At 44.4% G+C, this 17782-nt stretch overlaps 2 protein-coding genes across 2 annotated transcripts; one reads left to right on the top strand and one right to left on the bottom strand.

Annotated features, from left to right (window-relative positions):
• The first annotated feature begins 3640 nt into the window (after window positions 1–3640).
• Window positions 3641–7948, top strand: wisp3 (WNT1 inducible signaling pathway protein 3). The gene is made up of 5 exons (XM_022737882.1): window positions 3641–3688; window positions 5540–5819; window positions 6574–6810; window positions 7332–7525; window positions 7604–7948. Exons 1-5 carry the CDS (start codon window positions 3641–3643, stop codon window positions 7883–7885), a joined length of 1041 nt encoding a protein of 346 aa, XP_022593603.1. The 3' UTR covers window positions 7886–7948.
• Window positions 7949–8307: 359 nt separating this feature from the next.
• Window positions 8308–17102, bottom strand: tube1 (tubulin epsilon 1). The gene is made up of 12 exons (XM_022770474.1): window positions 16970–17102; window positions 16688–16761; window positions 14903–14955; window positions 14741–14798; window positions 14393–14508; window positions 13106–13227; window positions 12431–12618; window positions 12139–12311; window positions 11208–11348; window positions 9943–10083; window positions 9053–9227; window positions 8308–8684 (listed from the first exon to the last, which is right to left on the bottom strand). The coding sequence occupies exons 1-12, from the start codon at window positions 16992–16994 to the stop codon at window positions 8526–8528; spliced, it is 1425 nt and encodes a 474-aa protein (XP_022626195.1). The 5' UTR covers window positions 16995–17102; the 3' UTR covers window positions 8308–8525.
• Window positions 17103–17782: the final 680 nt, after the last annotated feature.

Genomic DNA, 17782 nt, shown 5'->3' with positions numbered 1-17782 from the left:
ATCTGATCTTGCAGTATAACCTCCAACTGTAGTGATGTGGTTTAACACACTAATTAATCCCCTGGTATTCCCTCCATCCACCTCCATCTTCTACTGGTGAACCTGATGCCTGTTCTGCTCTGATCTGCAGCTGTGAGATCTTTTATAGACAGGTGTGTGCCTTTCCACATCACGTCCAATCAGCCGACTTTACCATGTATGAGAATTTTATCACAATAAAATCAATGGAGGATGATATAGACTATTGGAAAGAGTTGATATATTATTATTACTTTTACAGACGTCCTGTCAGAATGAAAGGCTCACACTCAGGAATGTCAGACTAACACACCTTGCAGGACGCAGTGCGTAAGATCAAATGAGGAGAACAATTATGGTCATTAAAGATGAGATAAGGGAGAGGACCTGCATTCAACTCAAAGAAACTGATCACAAAGGCCGACAACAAACGGCAGATGTGCATTAGCATCGTTAGGACGCACCGCAGGACATTCTTCAAATTCCCAGAGGGAAGTCATGCTGCTTGTTTCCTGACGTTGCGTCTGGGGAGGGGGTTCGGCCATCTGAAAGTCTACAGCACCAGGTTTCCCAAGGATGAAGAATTACTTCCTCATACCAATAAAAACCTTGTGTTATGGGGCTGTTTTCTACAGTGTGGCCTCAGTCCAGACCACACTGCACTTCTGACTTGCACAGTCAACATTTTCATTTATTTGCATCCGACAGTTCAGAGAAACCAGATCGTGTAAGTGTTATCATGTGTGGATTTAATAGAGAATATGCAGAATCAGTTGGGATGAAAAGAACGTTATCTTAAAACGCTAACTTCCTCTTGTTGCCCCCGGGCCAGATCCCAAATACTATGAATACTATTGATTCTCTCATCATTTTTTTTTTTTAACTTATTCGTCCTTAACTTGATTTCACCACTGTCAGTCAACAAGCCAGAAAGACAGAGAAAAACAAAGATGATTATATCTGGAGACTTTCTATTAACCTCTGTCTTTACAATCTGTGGCACAATATTAAGGGAAACTAGATTTACCGCCTTGTGGTTGTCTGACTCCTCCACTCTTTATCCAGAATCTTATCAAATATGAACCATTTTTTCATAATTGCTGCGTGAAGTCTTGGATGAAGTAATGGATAAAAAGTGTTTCCTTGAGTCCAGGTGAAAGTTTTTACGAAAATTTGAAGAAAGCTCCTCAAGGCGTTACAGAGATATTGCATTTACGAGGCCAAAACCGCGTTTTCTGAGGTCACCACGCCCTTGACCTTTGACCCTCAAAATCTAATCAGTTCATCCTCGAGTCTTAGTGAAGGTTTGTACCAAATTTGAAGAAGTTCCGTCGAGGACATATTGAGACAGGTGAAGGTGTTTTTCTTTCCCTCGACAAAAAGTGAGGCCAGCGTTTGCACAACACTGCGCTCCTTTCTGTGTCTGTGTGTGTGTGTGTGTGTGTGTGTGTGTGTGTGTGTGTGTGTGTGTGTGTGTGTGTGCGTTTGTTTTTTTTGGGGGGGGGAGGACAGTCTGAATATAAATCCTCTCCGTTTACAACCTTCACACTTGACTTCTTATCTTGGACTCTGACTCCTCTGCAATTTGATTATCTTTGTGAAGAAGAAAAAAAAAACGAGAAACGGAGACGGAGCGAGTTTTATAACATCAATGCGAACACAGACCATTCGTAATTGTGCGCTGTCGACTTTTCTAAAAGAATAAATAAATTGCTTCTATGTTAGAATAATTATATAGAAACCCCTCAATCATTGCTTCTCCATTCACTTAAATACCCGAGTTAAAATCACCTTTCTGGAGTGAATCATATTTCTGCAGCGGGTTCTGTCATGAGGGAAGAGGATTTGAGAAATTCAATTTCCTCGGCTAAAAATTTCTCCCGGAGAAGAAACAGTTTCTCGGCCACGTGTCTTCAGGTTTTATGGCGGCTTTGACAAGACAAAGGTTTTCAGGAAGGGAAAGTAAATCTGACAGCAGAGAGCCACGAAAGGTAAGATCACACATAGATACACTCTCATATTCAAAATAATCACATCCACAGTCGGAGTAAAAACTAAAGCACGAGTTACAAAGTATTCTGGGTCAATTATTTGTCAAATTCAGACATGTTTGTTCTCCCAACAAACCTGTCCTCTAACCAAGAAACCAACAAACAAACAAACAAACGAAGCAGGAAGCAGCTCAATGTATAAATACTACAGTCAGAATAAATAAGCAATACTTCCAAAATAAAGTCAGGGTAGGAAAGAATGTGCTGCATGTATATACAGCTCTACAGTAACCAGCGGTACAGTGCTGGTAACTTTAGTTCTCTGAGTAACTGCTCTGAGTCGACACTTAATCAGCCAGTATGACTTCATCAGGAAGACGGTGTCCTCTGTGCCTTTTTGCGTCAGAGGGGGTGTTTCCCCCGCCATCTATAGGCTCCGCCCGCTCATTCTTGTCTTCAGCCAATCACTTATAAGCTTTCAAACTTTAAAAATTGTTGCTGTCATTCGGCACCGCGATTATTCTGCACCCCACCTCCAACCCTTCACCACCTCAACCGTGGACGCCAGACCATCTCCAATCGAACCCGTCCGATCAGAAGTTCGCCTCACGAAGACGTCCCCGTCCTCATCACCACCGGCGTCTCTTAAACCCATTGACCGCTTCGACGGTGATCCACTTCCTGCCGGGGTCCGAGCACCAAAGTCTTTTCCTTCTGTTCACAGTAAATTTCATTGAACTGAAACCTCTCATTCTCTCTTGTTGCTCTCATCAGTTTCTCCTGAGTGAAATACTCGATGGACGATTGAACCGTTTTGGAAAGACATCGAACGCACCGCACGGCGAGAGGATAAATTAGCGGGGATACGCCGAGTCAGGTGGCGAATCTTTAATCGAGATACACGGTTTTAAACTGTCTGCAGTGATCAGGTGGTCAGCACTACTGGTAGTACAGTAGTATCAGTAACAGGAGCATTACAGCACAAATAAGCAGTTTTTGTTTTGGTCTTTCCATCTGATCTCAAAGGGGCGTCGGCCTCACATGAATGTAGGGGGAGGGGCTGCCTCTGAGAGGGCCCTCTTTACTCAGTGTAAATAATAGTGGAATGTGAACTCAAACACATCAGTCCACATTAAGTGGGCACGTACAGCTTCTGCACCACATTAAACAAACAACATAAAGAGACTGCAGTTACTGACCAGGATCCTGCTCCTCATGAAAGTCAGCTTTTGTCCGGTAGAGGATGAACTGGACGGTATTTCTTGAAATGTGCTACGCAGCACAGACCTGCCGTCACACGGTTTACGGATCTGACTGCTGGTGTCACCCAGATAAATGTGAGCAGAGTCTGCAGACTAAGAATAAACAAGTGGGCAGGACTTGAAGGCCGCGGAGCGACCCGGCAGTTATGAAGACAAATATTTCCCCTCTGGATCAGTAAGGCGGGGGAAAGGTGTGTTTGGAGAGGAGACAGAGGGGCGCTTTGTCCCCTTCTCTGACAGGTCAGTTCTCCCAATCCCCCCCACACACCCACCCACCCATTCCTCTCTCCCTTCCCCTCGATCCCACCTTCCTGCTCCCTCGCTCCCCTGCTCTCTCCTGGAGCTCACACAGACCCTCTCACTTGAAAGATGCTATCGCTTCTCTGCCGTTCCCTCCTGCTCATCCTTGCTCAACAGGTAAGGACAGTATTATTTCTTTCTGCTCTAACGCCACTTGGCTTTCTCATAGGACATAACACTTGGTGGCACTCACCACCTGCCATACACGGTGTAACAGGAAGATCTTCAGCAGCAGAGAACCAGCTATTTAAAATGTAAAAATAATTAGCTATTAACAAACTCTTAGACCTCGTGGAATGTTTCTTAAGTGCACACTGAGCGGGTTTTAATGGTGCTTTTTTTATTTTTACTGCTGGCAAAAGAGGAGCAGAGTCTGAGGTCATTATATCTAAAGCTCCAGCGGAGCCAGTTTCACACCATGAAATGAGCTTATTCAGTAAACCTGGCAGACAGGCTTCAGATTTTTGGCATAACCCTCAGTGACCCTTGGAAGCGCTCGGCAGCCGGGAGACTCGGAGCACAAGCGGACGGCATCTCAGGAAAAACAGCAGCCAAAGCAAACGAACAGAATCAGAGACACTGAACACTGGAAGATCCACGAGCTGTTGATGTGGATGTGGACGCCGCCACTCGGGCAGTTTTCACTTCATGGGAAAATAAAGATGTAGATTTACGCATCACACACGGGACGATGACGTTACACTGGAGCTGGTTTCTTATACACATGAAGCAGCGCAGTAATACGCAGTGTATACGTGTGTAGAGGCTGACCACTGCCACACTTTTATTTTCGGAGAATTTCTGGAACCTTAACACAGGAAACTCTGCAGCAAACTGACGTGTATATTTACTTTATTTGAGCGACCTGCCGAAAGGAAATGACAAAAACCTTTTGAAAATATTCACAGCAGCAGCAGCAACAAAAAAAAAGAGTAATTACTAGTACGTGGTTCCAGGCCGATCCACCTACAGTGGACTAGAAATGATGAAAGAGATTCATGAGATTTTGCTGTTCTTACTGTTCTCTTGAGAAAAAAGCCCTAATTACACCAAATTTAGTAATAAGAAGGTAAATGTGGTAAAAAATGATCTGTTGCGTCTCCTCTGCAGACAGGTCGGAGCCTCCGTGTGAGAGGCTTCGATAAAGGTCTGTTTTAAAACTAATTTCTGGGAGCGCAGCCCTGAGTCCAGCATGCAGGGCGGCTAGCAGCTAGTTAGCATGGCTAGCATCGTACACAGACTGTATATAAATAAAGGTGTAGCCGTTGAGTTCCTGGTTTAAAAGCACCTGTGTGCTGTCGTTGCTTGATCTGATCAGGATCTCCTATAACATCAGTAATCATCCTCATTGTCTGCAGACCTGCAACCTGCTCGCTGACTCCATTGTATTGACAATAACCGTGATATTTAAAAAATGAAAAATGTATTTTGTGTTAATAATAGACATCTTTTTCCCTTTTCACTATTTAAATTTGTTCTTTCTCGCTTTTGTACACGTGTGTTATGACGCCGTTTCTGACCATGAACATTTTATGGTAACGGAGCGAAACATCTTTTTCTGGACCAAAGTGTTGAACAGACAGACTGATGGACTGATGAACGCCATGGCCGTCCAGATGCAAAGAAAGACATATTACAGATGTAGACGAATGTGTCACTACAGTCTCTAATCTCTACAAGTCTACATACATTCAAAATCTTTCACAACAAGCTGCACAAAAGAATATTGATATTTTTGCTGTATGGGAAAGTGTTCAGAAGTCAGTACAGTTACAACAGTGAAATCCTGCACATTTCCACATCAATGACACATTCAAAATGTTGCTCTTAGCTTGTTCAACAGCTCGCCAAAGTTATCAAACATTGAAAACAGCGCTTTATCTGAAAAATCCTGCAAATATGATCTTCTGATTTCAATCCAGTGGTCAGCAAAAAGCAACCAGACTGTTTGTCCCTCTGCTCACCCAGTGCTTCAGCAGGGCTCAGAACAATGGGCAGCTGCAGGCCACTCGAGGCGGACAGTCTGCGGCTGAGAGGCGGCAGTTCTGCCAGTGGCCCTGCAAGTGTCGGGAGAGAGCTCACTGCGCCCCGGGGGTGAGCGCCGTCCTGGACGGGTGCGGCTGCTGCAAGAGCTGCGCCAGGCAGATCGGAGAAGCGTGCAACGAGAGGGACGTCTGCGACCCGCACAAGGGCATGTACTGCGACTTCTCAGCAGACCAGCCCAGATACGAGGTCGGAGTGTGCGCATGTGAGTGACTCTCATCTTTTCTTTTGGTTTGGTCAGCAGGTACGTTTACGTTTCTCCACACATGACATATTCATCACTTTTGCGCATCCCGCACAGCTGTCCTGACTGAATGCATGAGTGCACGTAAACACCAGGCTACTTTCAATCACTTCCCATGTAAACACCTGAAATCTTCCAAATGGAATAATTTCAGTCAGGATCAATAAACATTTGCATGTTAACTGCAGCTGTGAGCGGGAGTTCAGACAGTAGAATAAGCCCAGCGGTTCCCAACCTTTTCTGACTCATGGCACACTTGCAAATCTCAAAAATGTGAGACACTGGATCCCGTAACAATGGAAGTATACGACGTGGTCCAGCCGGCGACGACTAAAAAGTATCACATCATTGGCTTATCACAGTGATGGGCCTTATACGAACCACGACCCACAGGTTGGGAACAACTGGAAGTCTAGGAGAGTATGTACAAAGAATTAAATCACATTCACGGAGCCAAAAGGAAGTCACGAGGTTAAACTGACAAAACTCTGCAAAAATGCAGAAGTGTGAGGGAGCCTGTAGAAGCTCAGCGTCTGTCTGTCAGGAATGAATAAAGCAGCGTCTTTGAACGCAGCATCCATGGTCTACACTCGCCGTTTCCTTTTGACCATTTGACATTCATCGTAAGATTCGCCGTCACATGACCAGGGAGGAGCACCGCCAGCAGCAGTGAGCACCAGATCCCTGAGATGTCTCCCCCTTCTTCTTCTTTCAGACATGATGGCGGTGGGCTGCGATCTGAATGGGGCCCACTATGAGAACGGAGAGGCTTTCCAGCCCAGCCCCCTCTATAAGTGCACATGTATTGCTGGAGCCATTGGCTGCACCCCTGCTTTCATCCAGAAGCCTGCGGGTCTCTTAGGCACCGCCCCGCTGATGGGCAACTTGCCAGCCGGCCTGCGCAGTGGTCAGAGCCCGAAGAAGCACCAGCAGGACACTACCTACATGTCAGGTGTGTGTTTATAGAGTAAACCTGTGGAGGAGGCTAGGTGGGAGGGGGAGGGCTTATCTCATTCCTCTGGTAGTGCGAGGAGAGAGGGAGGAGGGAGGTGTGACTGGCTGTGGTTAGACTGCTTCACAGGAAGCCTGGATCCTGTTATAACCTCACATCTTATTAAAAGGTGGGGTTTTGCTTTGCTTTGCATGAAACTCTGATCTTGGGAAACTTAATGTGTCACTAGAAAAACAAAGCTCGTGGTTTGATTTAAATCCAACAGCTGACGTCAGAACAAAGTAGATGAAACCTTTTTTTTTTGGATGTTTAAAAGAGCATTTCTTTCTAATTGCACTAAGTTAACAATGATCTGGGTGCTGCAGTGAATGTTGTCACTGGAAACATTTAGAAGTTTACCATCTTATATTCACCAGTAGCGGGAGATTAATTCCCTTGTGGTGGATCATTTGGTGTTAGGTTGCTTGGCACTTTGTGTGGGGTGTTGTTGACACAATGCCCTTTAACTGTAATAATGAAAGCTTACAGGGATCCTCCTTTAGCCTGGAGGAAGAACTGTCTGATCCAGACCACGCCCTGGAGTCCCTGCTCAAAGACCTGCGGCCTGGGAATCTCCGTGCGCGTCAACAACGACAACGGCAAATGTGAGATGAGGAAGGACCGCCGCCTGTGCCTGCTGCGACCATGTGACAAGACTGTGCTTCGGAGCATTAAGGTGACTAAGTTAAAGTCAAATTCAGGTATTGTTTTATATAAAATTCAAAAAGGTACTCATCACTGTTTTCACCTCTAGGTGGCAAAGGGAAAGACGTGCCGGCCGAAGTTCCAGGCAAAGAAAGCGGAGAAGCTGACGCTCTCTGGCTGCACCAGCACCAAGAAGTTCAAGCCCACGTACTGCGGTGTCTGCACAGACAAGCGCTGCTGCGTCCCCAACAAGTCCCGCATGATCAAGGTCAGCTTCACTTGCAAAGAAGGCTCCAACACACAGTGGAAGATGCAGTGGATAACGTCCTGCGTGTGCCAGAGGAAGTGCAACAACCCGGGTGACATGTTCTCCGACCTGCGGCTACTTTAACGGCGCCGCCGTGAGACGCCCAGAGACACAGACACAGGGTGTGATCCTGCTGTGGTTATTAAGTTCTCCTCAGCTGTGGTGATGTGCCCCAAGGAAGCTGAAGACAAAACCCCTGAACTGAAACTACAAAACCTCATTTCATAAGGAAGAATGGCGGGGAACATTAACGAAGAAAAAACGCTCTTAGCTCTGATGAAACCTTTTTATGAACCCTGTCTTCAGGACACGTATGTGCAATAACAACATGGACTGTGGCCAGTACAGTAGCTGTAACGTGAAGCAGATTTGACTCATTAAGAGTACCTCATAATATTATGGTCAGGGAGCCGAAAATGGCAAAAGAGATCGAGTCCGACTCTTTCTTTCAACAGGTTGTTGCTGTTTACTTTTTCAGACAGACGATGTTTTAATCAGGTTTACAACAATATAAATATATACAAAAGATTTGGTTGTGTGAAGTTGTTTTTGGCTAGTTTGACCTCCAAAATATAATCAGTTCATCCTTAAGTCCAAGTGAATGTTTGTGCCGATTTTGATGAAGTTTCGTCAAGGTGTTACTGCGATATCGCGTCCACGAGAATGGGACGAAAACAAAGCTTGAAAAGAGAAAAGTCAAATAGATTTACAACAGAGTGGACCTTCATCTGCTGATGCTGAGCCTGGGTGCGTCGGGCATGAGCGTCCCCTTGGTGGCATCAAGATGATGATACTCTTCAATCAGTGATCCGAGAGAGGCGATGGCCTCCGAGAAGCAGCTCTGCTCCATCCCCTCGACATGCAGGTAGTGATGCAGGTGAGCCTTCAACAGAGAAGAAGAAGAAGAACTTACAGTCACTCAGTCTCATTTATTACTTGCTTAAAATTTAAGCCTATTAAATAATGAGTTGATCAACAGGAAATTCATGAACAACTATCTTGATGATAAAGAGCTTCAGCTGTTTTTCAAACAAAAATGTCTCAAAAACTCAAACCCAAAGATTCTGTTGTGTTTCTGTGTCAGATTTGATGGTTCAAAATAATAATTGTTAGTTGCAGCCCTAATATATAAATATATTAATTAATATGTAAAATAGTCTCAGATAAAAACAATGATAGCAAAAGCTAGAGTACATCTAAGTATGTTGTTTCTTCCAACGGTCTGAAAACATGGAGTGACTTGAGATGCACCTTCTTCCTGTAGAGTTTGGTGAAACGCTCCCTCAGCTCCACGAATGTGGGCTTCACACAGGTGTTGTTGGCCAGGGCCAACAGGGAGTGGGAGTGACCCACGGGAGGCACCGAACACAGGCCCGTCTTCCAGCCCTCCTGGTTCCACGAGACGAAGGGCAGCGACGGCCTCAGTCTGGAACAGGGACCAGAGAAATTCAGAGGGTCACACGGTTCCTGAGGCGCCTGCGACATTTTACATTTCACTATAAACAGAGTTACACTTGAATCGGCGTGACAGCTCTATTACTGGATTATTTGTTAATGCTGGTATTAGTACAGAAATAAGGATCTCAACACACTGAGGCTGCAACTGATGATTATCTTCATTATTGATTCATCTGCTGATTATTCTCCCATGAATAATTAGGTTAATGAAATATAAGACAATGGTCAATCACAGACTGACAGATTCCAAGGTGAGCTTGGAATAAATAAACAATTCATCCGTCAACATGATTGTTGGAACAAAAATGTAGAGCACGAGGTCTCCACTTTAGTTATTTTCTGGTTTTTCTGGTGGGAAATATTTCTGTGATTTCCCTCCCCCTCCTCCCCCTCCCCCCCCCTCCTCATTTAAACCACAGTCACGCATAAATATGTGTTCTCACACCGGCTTCTGTTTCAGTTTCTCTTGACAACGTGCCACAGGAAAACAAGGTCTGCAGGGAGAGCAGAGGAGAGATGGGTGCTGAATGGACCAGTCATGAATCACTGCTGTCAGTGCTGAATGGAGGCACTATTCCAGAGCCTGAGAGTGAAGGTCATCACTGGGCCTATCAGGGCGGGCGTACTGGTTCGTTGTCTGTTTCAGTGGAGATGGAGACTGAGCGGGAAGACGGCGCTCTGACCTTTCGATGTTCCTGCGGAGGTCAGACACCTGCACGTTGCCCCTGACCATGAGGGCGCAGGCCAGGTAGAGGCTGCGCTTCGGGTCGGCTCGGATCAGCTGGTGGTCTTTACTGAAGGCGTCGCTGAACATCTGATCCAGTCTAGAGGGAACAGTGAGAGGAGACGTTTCCACATCACTCCACTTAAAAAAAAATATCAATGCAGTTAAAATCTTTTCAGATATTACATTTGAACTGACAAATAACAGCCTTTGCCTCTTCAGTCTCTGTTTACTGACTGTAGTGAGTGAAACGTCTCTGCAGAGATTTCAGGTACAGTGGAGTCAGACTGGGGGCCAACGGGCCGATGTTTGAGAAAGCAGCATTTCTTTAACCTTGTATTTATTCAGGGACGTTCTGCTGAGAAGGCAGAAAGATATTTTTAAGCAACACCCTGCTCTGCATTCATACAGTCACATACATTCAGCTCTGGGAGCTGCCCAGCACAGCCACCACTCTTTTTGACCAATGAGCTGCGCCGCTGAGGCAGATTTGGTCTCCATGGCTCACAGAAGGCCACTTTCATGGCAGTTGTTGTTGAGGGGGATGGGGGGGGTGGTGGGTGGTGGTGGTGTTGGGGTGGGTGGTGGCGGGGGTGGTTGGGTGGTGGGTGAAGTGGTGTTTTTTCCTGTCGCAATCCTGCAGCACTAAACCTGAAGCTGCCACTGTCTCACTTGATGAAGTGGAGGCCGGGCTCTGTGCTGTGTTGAGACTGACTCCTGATTAAATCACGGTGCTGATCAGAACAGGAAGTAACAGCCATGTTTCAGCTTTTGGACCATTTTAAAATCTGTGGGTAAAATCAGGCGTCCTCATGTAAAATATGTTACAGTTAGGCAGGATTCTTACTCCTCTTTGGTGCTGAGTGTCAGTGGATTGACATCACGAAGATACGATCCATCATGTCTATATGAAAGCTTTATACAAACTACAAACAGTTCTTATATTGTGATGCTAACCACGTCGCCCAGCTCCATCTACGTTACATCTAGTCATTTGTTCCACGTGACCGGCGCCGTTTCATCACGTTTCAAACAACAGTTGGAATGCCGGCGTAAACAAATTCTACACACTTGTGTTCGGTGAGGTCATCGCTGCAGGGGCTTCCCTCATCACCGCGGTCAACATGAGACGCGTGTGAACGGATGATGGAGTTCCTGTCAGCTAAATACCCGGAGCTCTGCGGGACTCAGAACAACTGTGAGGTAAAAATAGCGGCGGCAGACCTTCTGGTGGGGACGCTGACATCGGCCAGTGTGTAGAGAGGGGTGAGGCTGGGCACCAGGTAGTGCAGACGGGGGAACGGCACCAGGTTCATGGCGATCTCATTCAGATCCATGTTGAGGGAACCCTCGAAACGCGCCGAGCTGAAACAGAGGAGAAATAACACAGGAAACTAAAGGCGACACCTCAGCAGCTTTTACACGCACAGGAAAGTCTAATTGATGCGACTTGTGTCACAAGTTTTTGTTTGCATTCACCGTTTCTCACCAAAACACCTCGTTTGAACACATTTCCCTCTTTATAAAACACAAGCTGTTTATTTCCCCCCAAATATTTCAACAGTTTCTAAAAGTTGCAGGCTGTCTTCTTCTTCTTCTTCTTCTTCTTCCCGGCTTTTGTTTTTGCACGTTACTGCATTATGGATCAGTGGAACAGGGTGAAACTACTGCCAGGAATGTGGGTGTGTGCACGCATGAGCAACCAAACAGATGAAAATTTGCCATAACCACATAACTCACAAAACTTCCCTCACGTCAGACTAGAAAACGACAGATTGGTGACAAATACAACTAATAGATAACAAATGTTTCCATTGGTGCCTCTGTGTTCTCACTGAATGTTCACAGATCTCAAACCAACGGAATAAAACGGGAGATTTTGGATTTACGGATGAGAGAGTTGTCGCCTTGCTAACACATTTTATTTTCTGTGATTAGTGACCAATCTGAATCTGGCATTTAACTTAATTGCTCCTTCTGTTGAAGAGGTGGAGGGTGTAGAAATTGGTATTGGCCTTTATGTTACAAGTCAGGGTGTTAGGAGTGTTATATTATAGTTTTATAGAAGTGACATGAATATTTTAGCAGCATGTAAAGTAAACACTGCGGTCCTATGGGTCTCCTCTATATGAACACACCCACAGTGATACTATACCTGGTAATACTGAGCAACAGGTTAGCCACAATGTTGTTCATGGCATCAAAGGGCTTCTCTGCCGCACTGAGGCCGCCCCGTCCGGAGATGATGGCGCTGTCTCTCCTGATCACCTGCCCTGGCTTCGCCCCATGAGACATGTGTTGGATCTTGCTCACAATGTCGACCAGTGACTACAGGAGGAGACGAGAGGGAGCACGAGAGGGTGTTAATCGTTGATGGTTTAGATGTGCACACACAGCAGAGAGATGGGGGGGGGGTGGGTGTGTGAAACGTTCACAGATACACAGACCTGGTTTTCCACGGGCAGGACACAGTCGGCGTGCTCTGTGAGCTCTCTCATGGCCAGGACGCTGTTGTAAGGGGAGGTGATGACATCATCCTCCGCAGATGGGTAGATGGAGGTGACAATGCGACACACCTCAGGGAACTCCTCCTCCAGCAGACTCAGCACTCTGGTCCCCAAGCCAGAGCCAGTACCTCAAATTCAGTCAGAGCATGTATGACTAAAGAAAGAAGCTTTCAGCAGAAACCTGATTTATTTAGATGAAACCTGTTTCCACAGTGAGGGATTAGAGAAACCGGATTCTCTGGCTTTTTATACAGGTAACCTGATCCCTTTTTATAACTGTGCATGAGCACTGCAAAGACTTCAGGTGGGGATACTGTAGCTGTGACAACAGTGATGGAAGGAAACATCAATTAAAGCAGTGATGTCCTTCTGTTTAATTAACTTAACACTCTAAATCAGACTAAAACAGAAACTAATTGGCCTCAGTAAATGTGAACATGTTGCTTCCACAGTGGAATAACTGAATGAACTGTAAGAAGCAGTGTCTGGCATCACGAGGTTTGTGATTCAGTCTATAGATTTTAGCAGAAGCATCTGCACTCGAACCTGTACAAAATGAATTTACTGAGTTAATGTTTCAATGAGGGAACTTCCATGTAAACATTTGGTCCTCACCTCCTCCCATAGAGTGAATGAGAAAAAAGCACTGCAGGCAGTCACAGTGTTCTGCTGCCCTCCGCAGTTTCTCCACGATCTGCTCCCTGTAAGCTGAGCCGTACGTCATGTGTCCCACCGCCCTGCACGAGGACGCAGAGCATCAGAGCTGGCTGCTGAGCTGCTCATGTATTTAAACAACACTGTGGTTTTCTGTCTCATGGGTCAGAGTGAGAGCTGAGCCTCAGGTATGTTTATGATGAAAAGTCTGAATTATGAATTGAGGGGTTCATTCAAGTGGTGGAGAAAATGCAATCTGACTTTAGAGAGTCCTGATGAAAACATGAAACTAAAGAGTTTAACATGAAGAATAAAGAGTCTCAGGTTTAGCAGATGTTGTGAAGAGTTGCAGCATGTGTGAATGTGATGTGTGTGTGTGTGTGTGCATGTTTAGCTTTAAGCTGCTGGCAGCTGAGATACAGTAAATGATTTAGTAAGAATTTTAAAAAGTCAGTTCCCTGCATATTTTCCTTCCACTTTTGTTTTAAACTTCAGAATAAAAGGCAGAAATAGACCAGGATTCCAGGGGAAATCTATACGCTATAAGCACAGCACCAACATTAAGTCAGCCACAACACACGTCTCTGTGTCCTGTGAACTCCCATTTAATATGCTGAAGGTTCCACCCCCCACTGTCTGACCAACAATCCTGCTTGACAGACGTGTAACTGTGAATAGAGATTGTTACCAGCCATGACAGCGTGGCTGCTAGTGTGTGTGTGTGTGTGTGTGTGTGTGTGTGTGTGTGTGTGTGTGTAAGTGTGTAATTATGGAAAAATGTGGTCCTGGTGTTGTGGTTGGTATGATCCCTTTGAAGATGGTCTCTACTTTCTTTTCTTCAATGCCTGTCAGGCTCAAGAAAATGTATAGAGGGAATATTCGTAGCAGCCCTTCCAAGAAACAATGACCTTTCCCCCAAATTAAACTATGTGAGCTTGAAAAGAGGCAAATAAGTAAAAGTCACCCAGTTGCTGAGGCTGTTCCTTTGTTTCTTGTTCTGTCATTTTCTTGGGAATCTGAAATGTGGTGGCCGTAATAGAAAGAAGATTTTAATCCTCTCATTATTTATTGCTTTTTTTTAGAATTCCAATTTCAATCCCTGAGCACCACAACATTACCATGCGGTATGATGCAACTGCATGTGTAAACGATTGTAAAACACACATGCTAAAAATTATGGTTTGGGAGCAGTTGCTCCTGGCCATGTGAGCACGTGAGACGGCGTCCCGTGGCTCGTCTGTCTCTCACCAGTTGTTGCCTGAACCCGACACGTCCGTCAGGAGCTGAGTGCTGTCGAACACTTCACGCAGCGGGCCCTGAAGGATCTCGTTGACCACACCCTCCTCCATGTCCACCAGCACCGCCTGTGGATCCAAATGCGAGTTGAAGGCCAGCACATGTGTTTCATCGCCATACGTTCAAGCACATGCCTTTGACCCCCCGCCATCATTCCATAACTCCTCTTTGTAACCTTAACCAATGGATGCCAGAGCATTCTTTGCGTAAACCCAAATCCTGACCTTGACCCCGACTCTAAAATAAGCCGGTAACCATGTGAAGATATTTTTTAGTTTTCTAGTAATCGGCAGAACTCACTCTGGCCTTCAGATGTTGGATTCTCCCTCCGACACCACAGGTTCTCCCGTCACCTTTCCTGGAAAAGCACACCAAATATAAAAGGTCTACATGTGGACCAGCGTGGCGGAAACATGTCTCAACCCATGCAGCAGTTAGTGGATTAAAAACTGTTGTGATTACCTTGAGTCCACATTCCTGAAAAAGCTACTGAGAGCCTCATCATACAACCCTTTCTGAAGAGAAGAAAAACAGGACATTAGGAAAGCTTTTATGGTGGCTGCATGTCTGTCTTTACAGGATGAGAGGGAGCAAAACAAGAACAGGCTTTCTTTAAATACATGATAAATAACAATAATAATAATACAGATTCGGTACAAGATCTCAGCAATTACTTTGACGAGTACAAATTTATTATTAAAAAGGTAAACAACAGGAATAAACGCCAAAACCCGAGTTGTAGTAAACTGGAATTATTCTATAAATGATGTAAGGCTTAAACTGATTTAATTCTATTTGACTCAATTCTTGATTCATTAGTGGTGTATTTCATTACTGATAAATCTATAGTTTTTTTGATTAATGAATAATTGTTTAGTTTTCAGAATTTAAAAAAATACTGATGTTTCCTCTACTCTAGCAAAAGGCAACCCCCCCCAAAAAAAGACTAAAGAACAAAAGGTTGGTGACTCATTCTCTGTCAATCAACTTAATTGTTTCATTCCGTTAATTTCCACATCGTGACAAATCAATAGTGAATGACGTTTCAGTTGATTGTGATATGACTGATTTGAAATATAATGAATAATTAAGAAATTAAAATATACAGTGGGGTCTGAGACAGAGTCTGAGATCACGTTCCCTATCAAGTGAATAGGACCAGTGGTCTCAGACCTTCGGACTGCACTGTATTATGTAAAAAAAAAAAAAAAAAAAGGGCAATTAAAACCAAAAGGCTTGTTTTAGATGAACAGCAGCACTGTGCAAACATTTTAGGCACCAATAGCAATGTGCGGAGGCTGCAGTCTGCCTCAGTGTCTTCTGTCTCTTCATGTGATCCCAGACTGACTCCATGATGTTGAGATCTGGACTCTGTGGGGGCCAGACCATCTGTTAGAGATAGCTCTTTAAGGTAGCTCTTTAAGACTCTGGCTGAATGTTTAACGTTGTTGTCATGCTTAAGAATTGTTTTTGGGACCAATCAGATGCCTCATTGATGGCATCGCATGATTGATGCCTAAAACCTTTGCACCGTACCATAGATCTTTCATTGTTCTGTCAAACTACTATAGTTTTTAAATGTTTTTGTACTGACCATTACAATTTAAACAACTTAAGAAAACACATGCAAACAGACAAAACACAAATAAATTCAGAAAACATCTTCATCAATTTGACAACAGGGGGTCTACCTCCTGCAAAAAAATAACTTAAATGAGAAAAATGATGAACCTGGCTGGGACACACTTGCTGTTCAATGCTTTTAACTTCAAAAGTGATGATGTTGTCTGAAGTTGTGAGCTCTCAGGGCCACCGTAGGGGATAGATATGTGGTGAGTGAATATGAGTGAGGATAGCTGAAGGTAGGGGCTGGTGTGTGCTGCCAGGCAATAACCCCATGATGTAAACTGTATTTCCCTAATACTGGTTTATAGCCTCACATTTCTACCTGCCATAGCCAGAAAAGCAAAGGTGTAGGTAATAACATGAATTAATGTTTAAAGTGTCACAGTAAAACATGGAATGCATCCAACATTACTGTTATCACTTACACCTTTGTTTTCCTGTATTTCCTATGACGTCAAACATGTGCGAAATGTGTATTGTTTAAAAAAAACATCTTCAGTCTAATCAAATACAGCGTTAGCAGATATGGGATAGGAAAGTGTACTGTCCGTGGAGTTGTGTTAGTGTAAGGTCTCAGTAGAAAGAGTGCTGTTGCTGTATGGTGTGTGGGTTTGCACTTACTTTATTGACATGGGAATGTTCTCGCAGAGCAAGATCCCAAAACCTGCAGCCGACCTGGTTACCGCACTGTCCGACTGAAGAACACGAGTGCAAAGTTTAGTTAACATCTGGGAGGAAATTGTTCCACCAGTTGAGCCGACCTTTCGTTAAATCAGCCGTAAACCAACCGTCAACAAGAAATGGAGCTACACGTTACGACAGTTCAGTTTCTAGCTACCAAAACACAGCAAACTGGCGGCTAGCTAAGCTAACTTCAACGACCTGCACTCGAGTTTTACTCACCCTGGACAACAACCGACTGTGTCATGGCAGCAGCGACACACAGACACTAAGTCATACTTAATGTTAACATTTGTCCTCAACCGTCCATTAAAAGGAGTTTCGTGAAAAAAAACCTTTTGAACGCTTCTTCAGACTCGCGCCTCTACTGTGTTTGGTCGAGTGCTGATGACGTGTGCCGTGGAAACCGCCATGGAAACGGCGTTACGTTACGTAAGCGGTAGAGTTCAGAGACCAATTCATGTTAAATACCATAGGCGGAGCGAGGGGGGCGGCTTATGGGGCTCCAGTCCCAGGTGTTTTACCCAAAAGCCCTGAATCTTATATGAAATTTATTATGAAATTATTTATATTTATAACTTCAACCAGGTGTCATTTCCTCTCAGTCTCTCTGACTGCACCTTGTGCAGGTGAAGAGAAAAATGAATGGGTATGGAGGTAGATTTGTCTCAATATTATTTATGTGAACTGATGGACAATCAATGATTAAATGTGTGAGCTGTAAATATAAAACACCTTCCACAAATACAAAAATATCACAAATATAAAATGAAAACAAATATCACAAATAAAAACATATCTGTGAATACATTCAATTAATTTACAAACAAATGAAAAGCATTAGTGAAGATCTTTCTAATATTTACAACTTTCAAGCACACATTTTTGAGAGTGCTGCATGTTCACAAATATTCACCAGTTTGTTGTGGGGCTCAGGAATAACAAATGTGAATTCTTAAAAAGGGCTGGATTCTCCTTTAAACGCACAATCCATGATTATGATATAATGCTTCATCCTCAAAGCATCTGGGAAAA

Source organism: Seriola dumerili, unplaced genomic scaffold (genome assembly GCF_002260705.1).
Source record: "Seriola dumerili isolate Sdu_G_001 unplaced genomic scaffold, Sdu_1.0 BDQW01000025.1, whole genome shotgun sequence".
Classification (NCBI taxonomy): Eukaryota; Metazoa; Chordata; class Actinopteri; order Carangiformes; family Carangidae; genus Seriola; species Seriola dumerili.
This window is presented reverse-complemented; position numbering and strand designations above follow the sequence as displayed.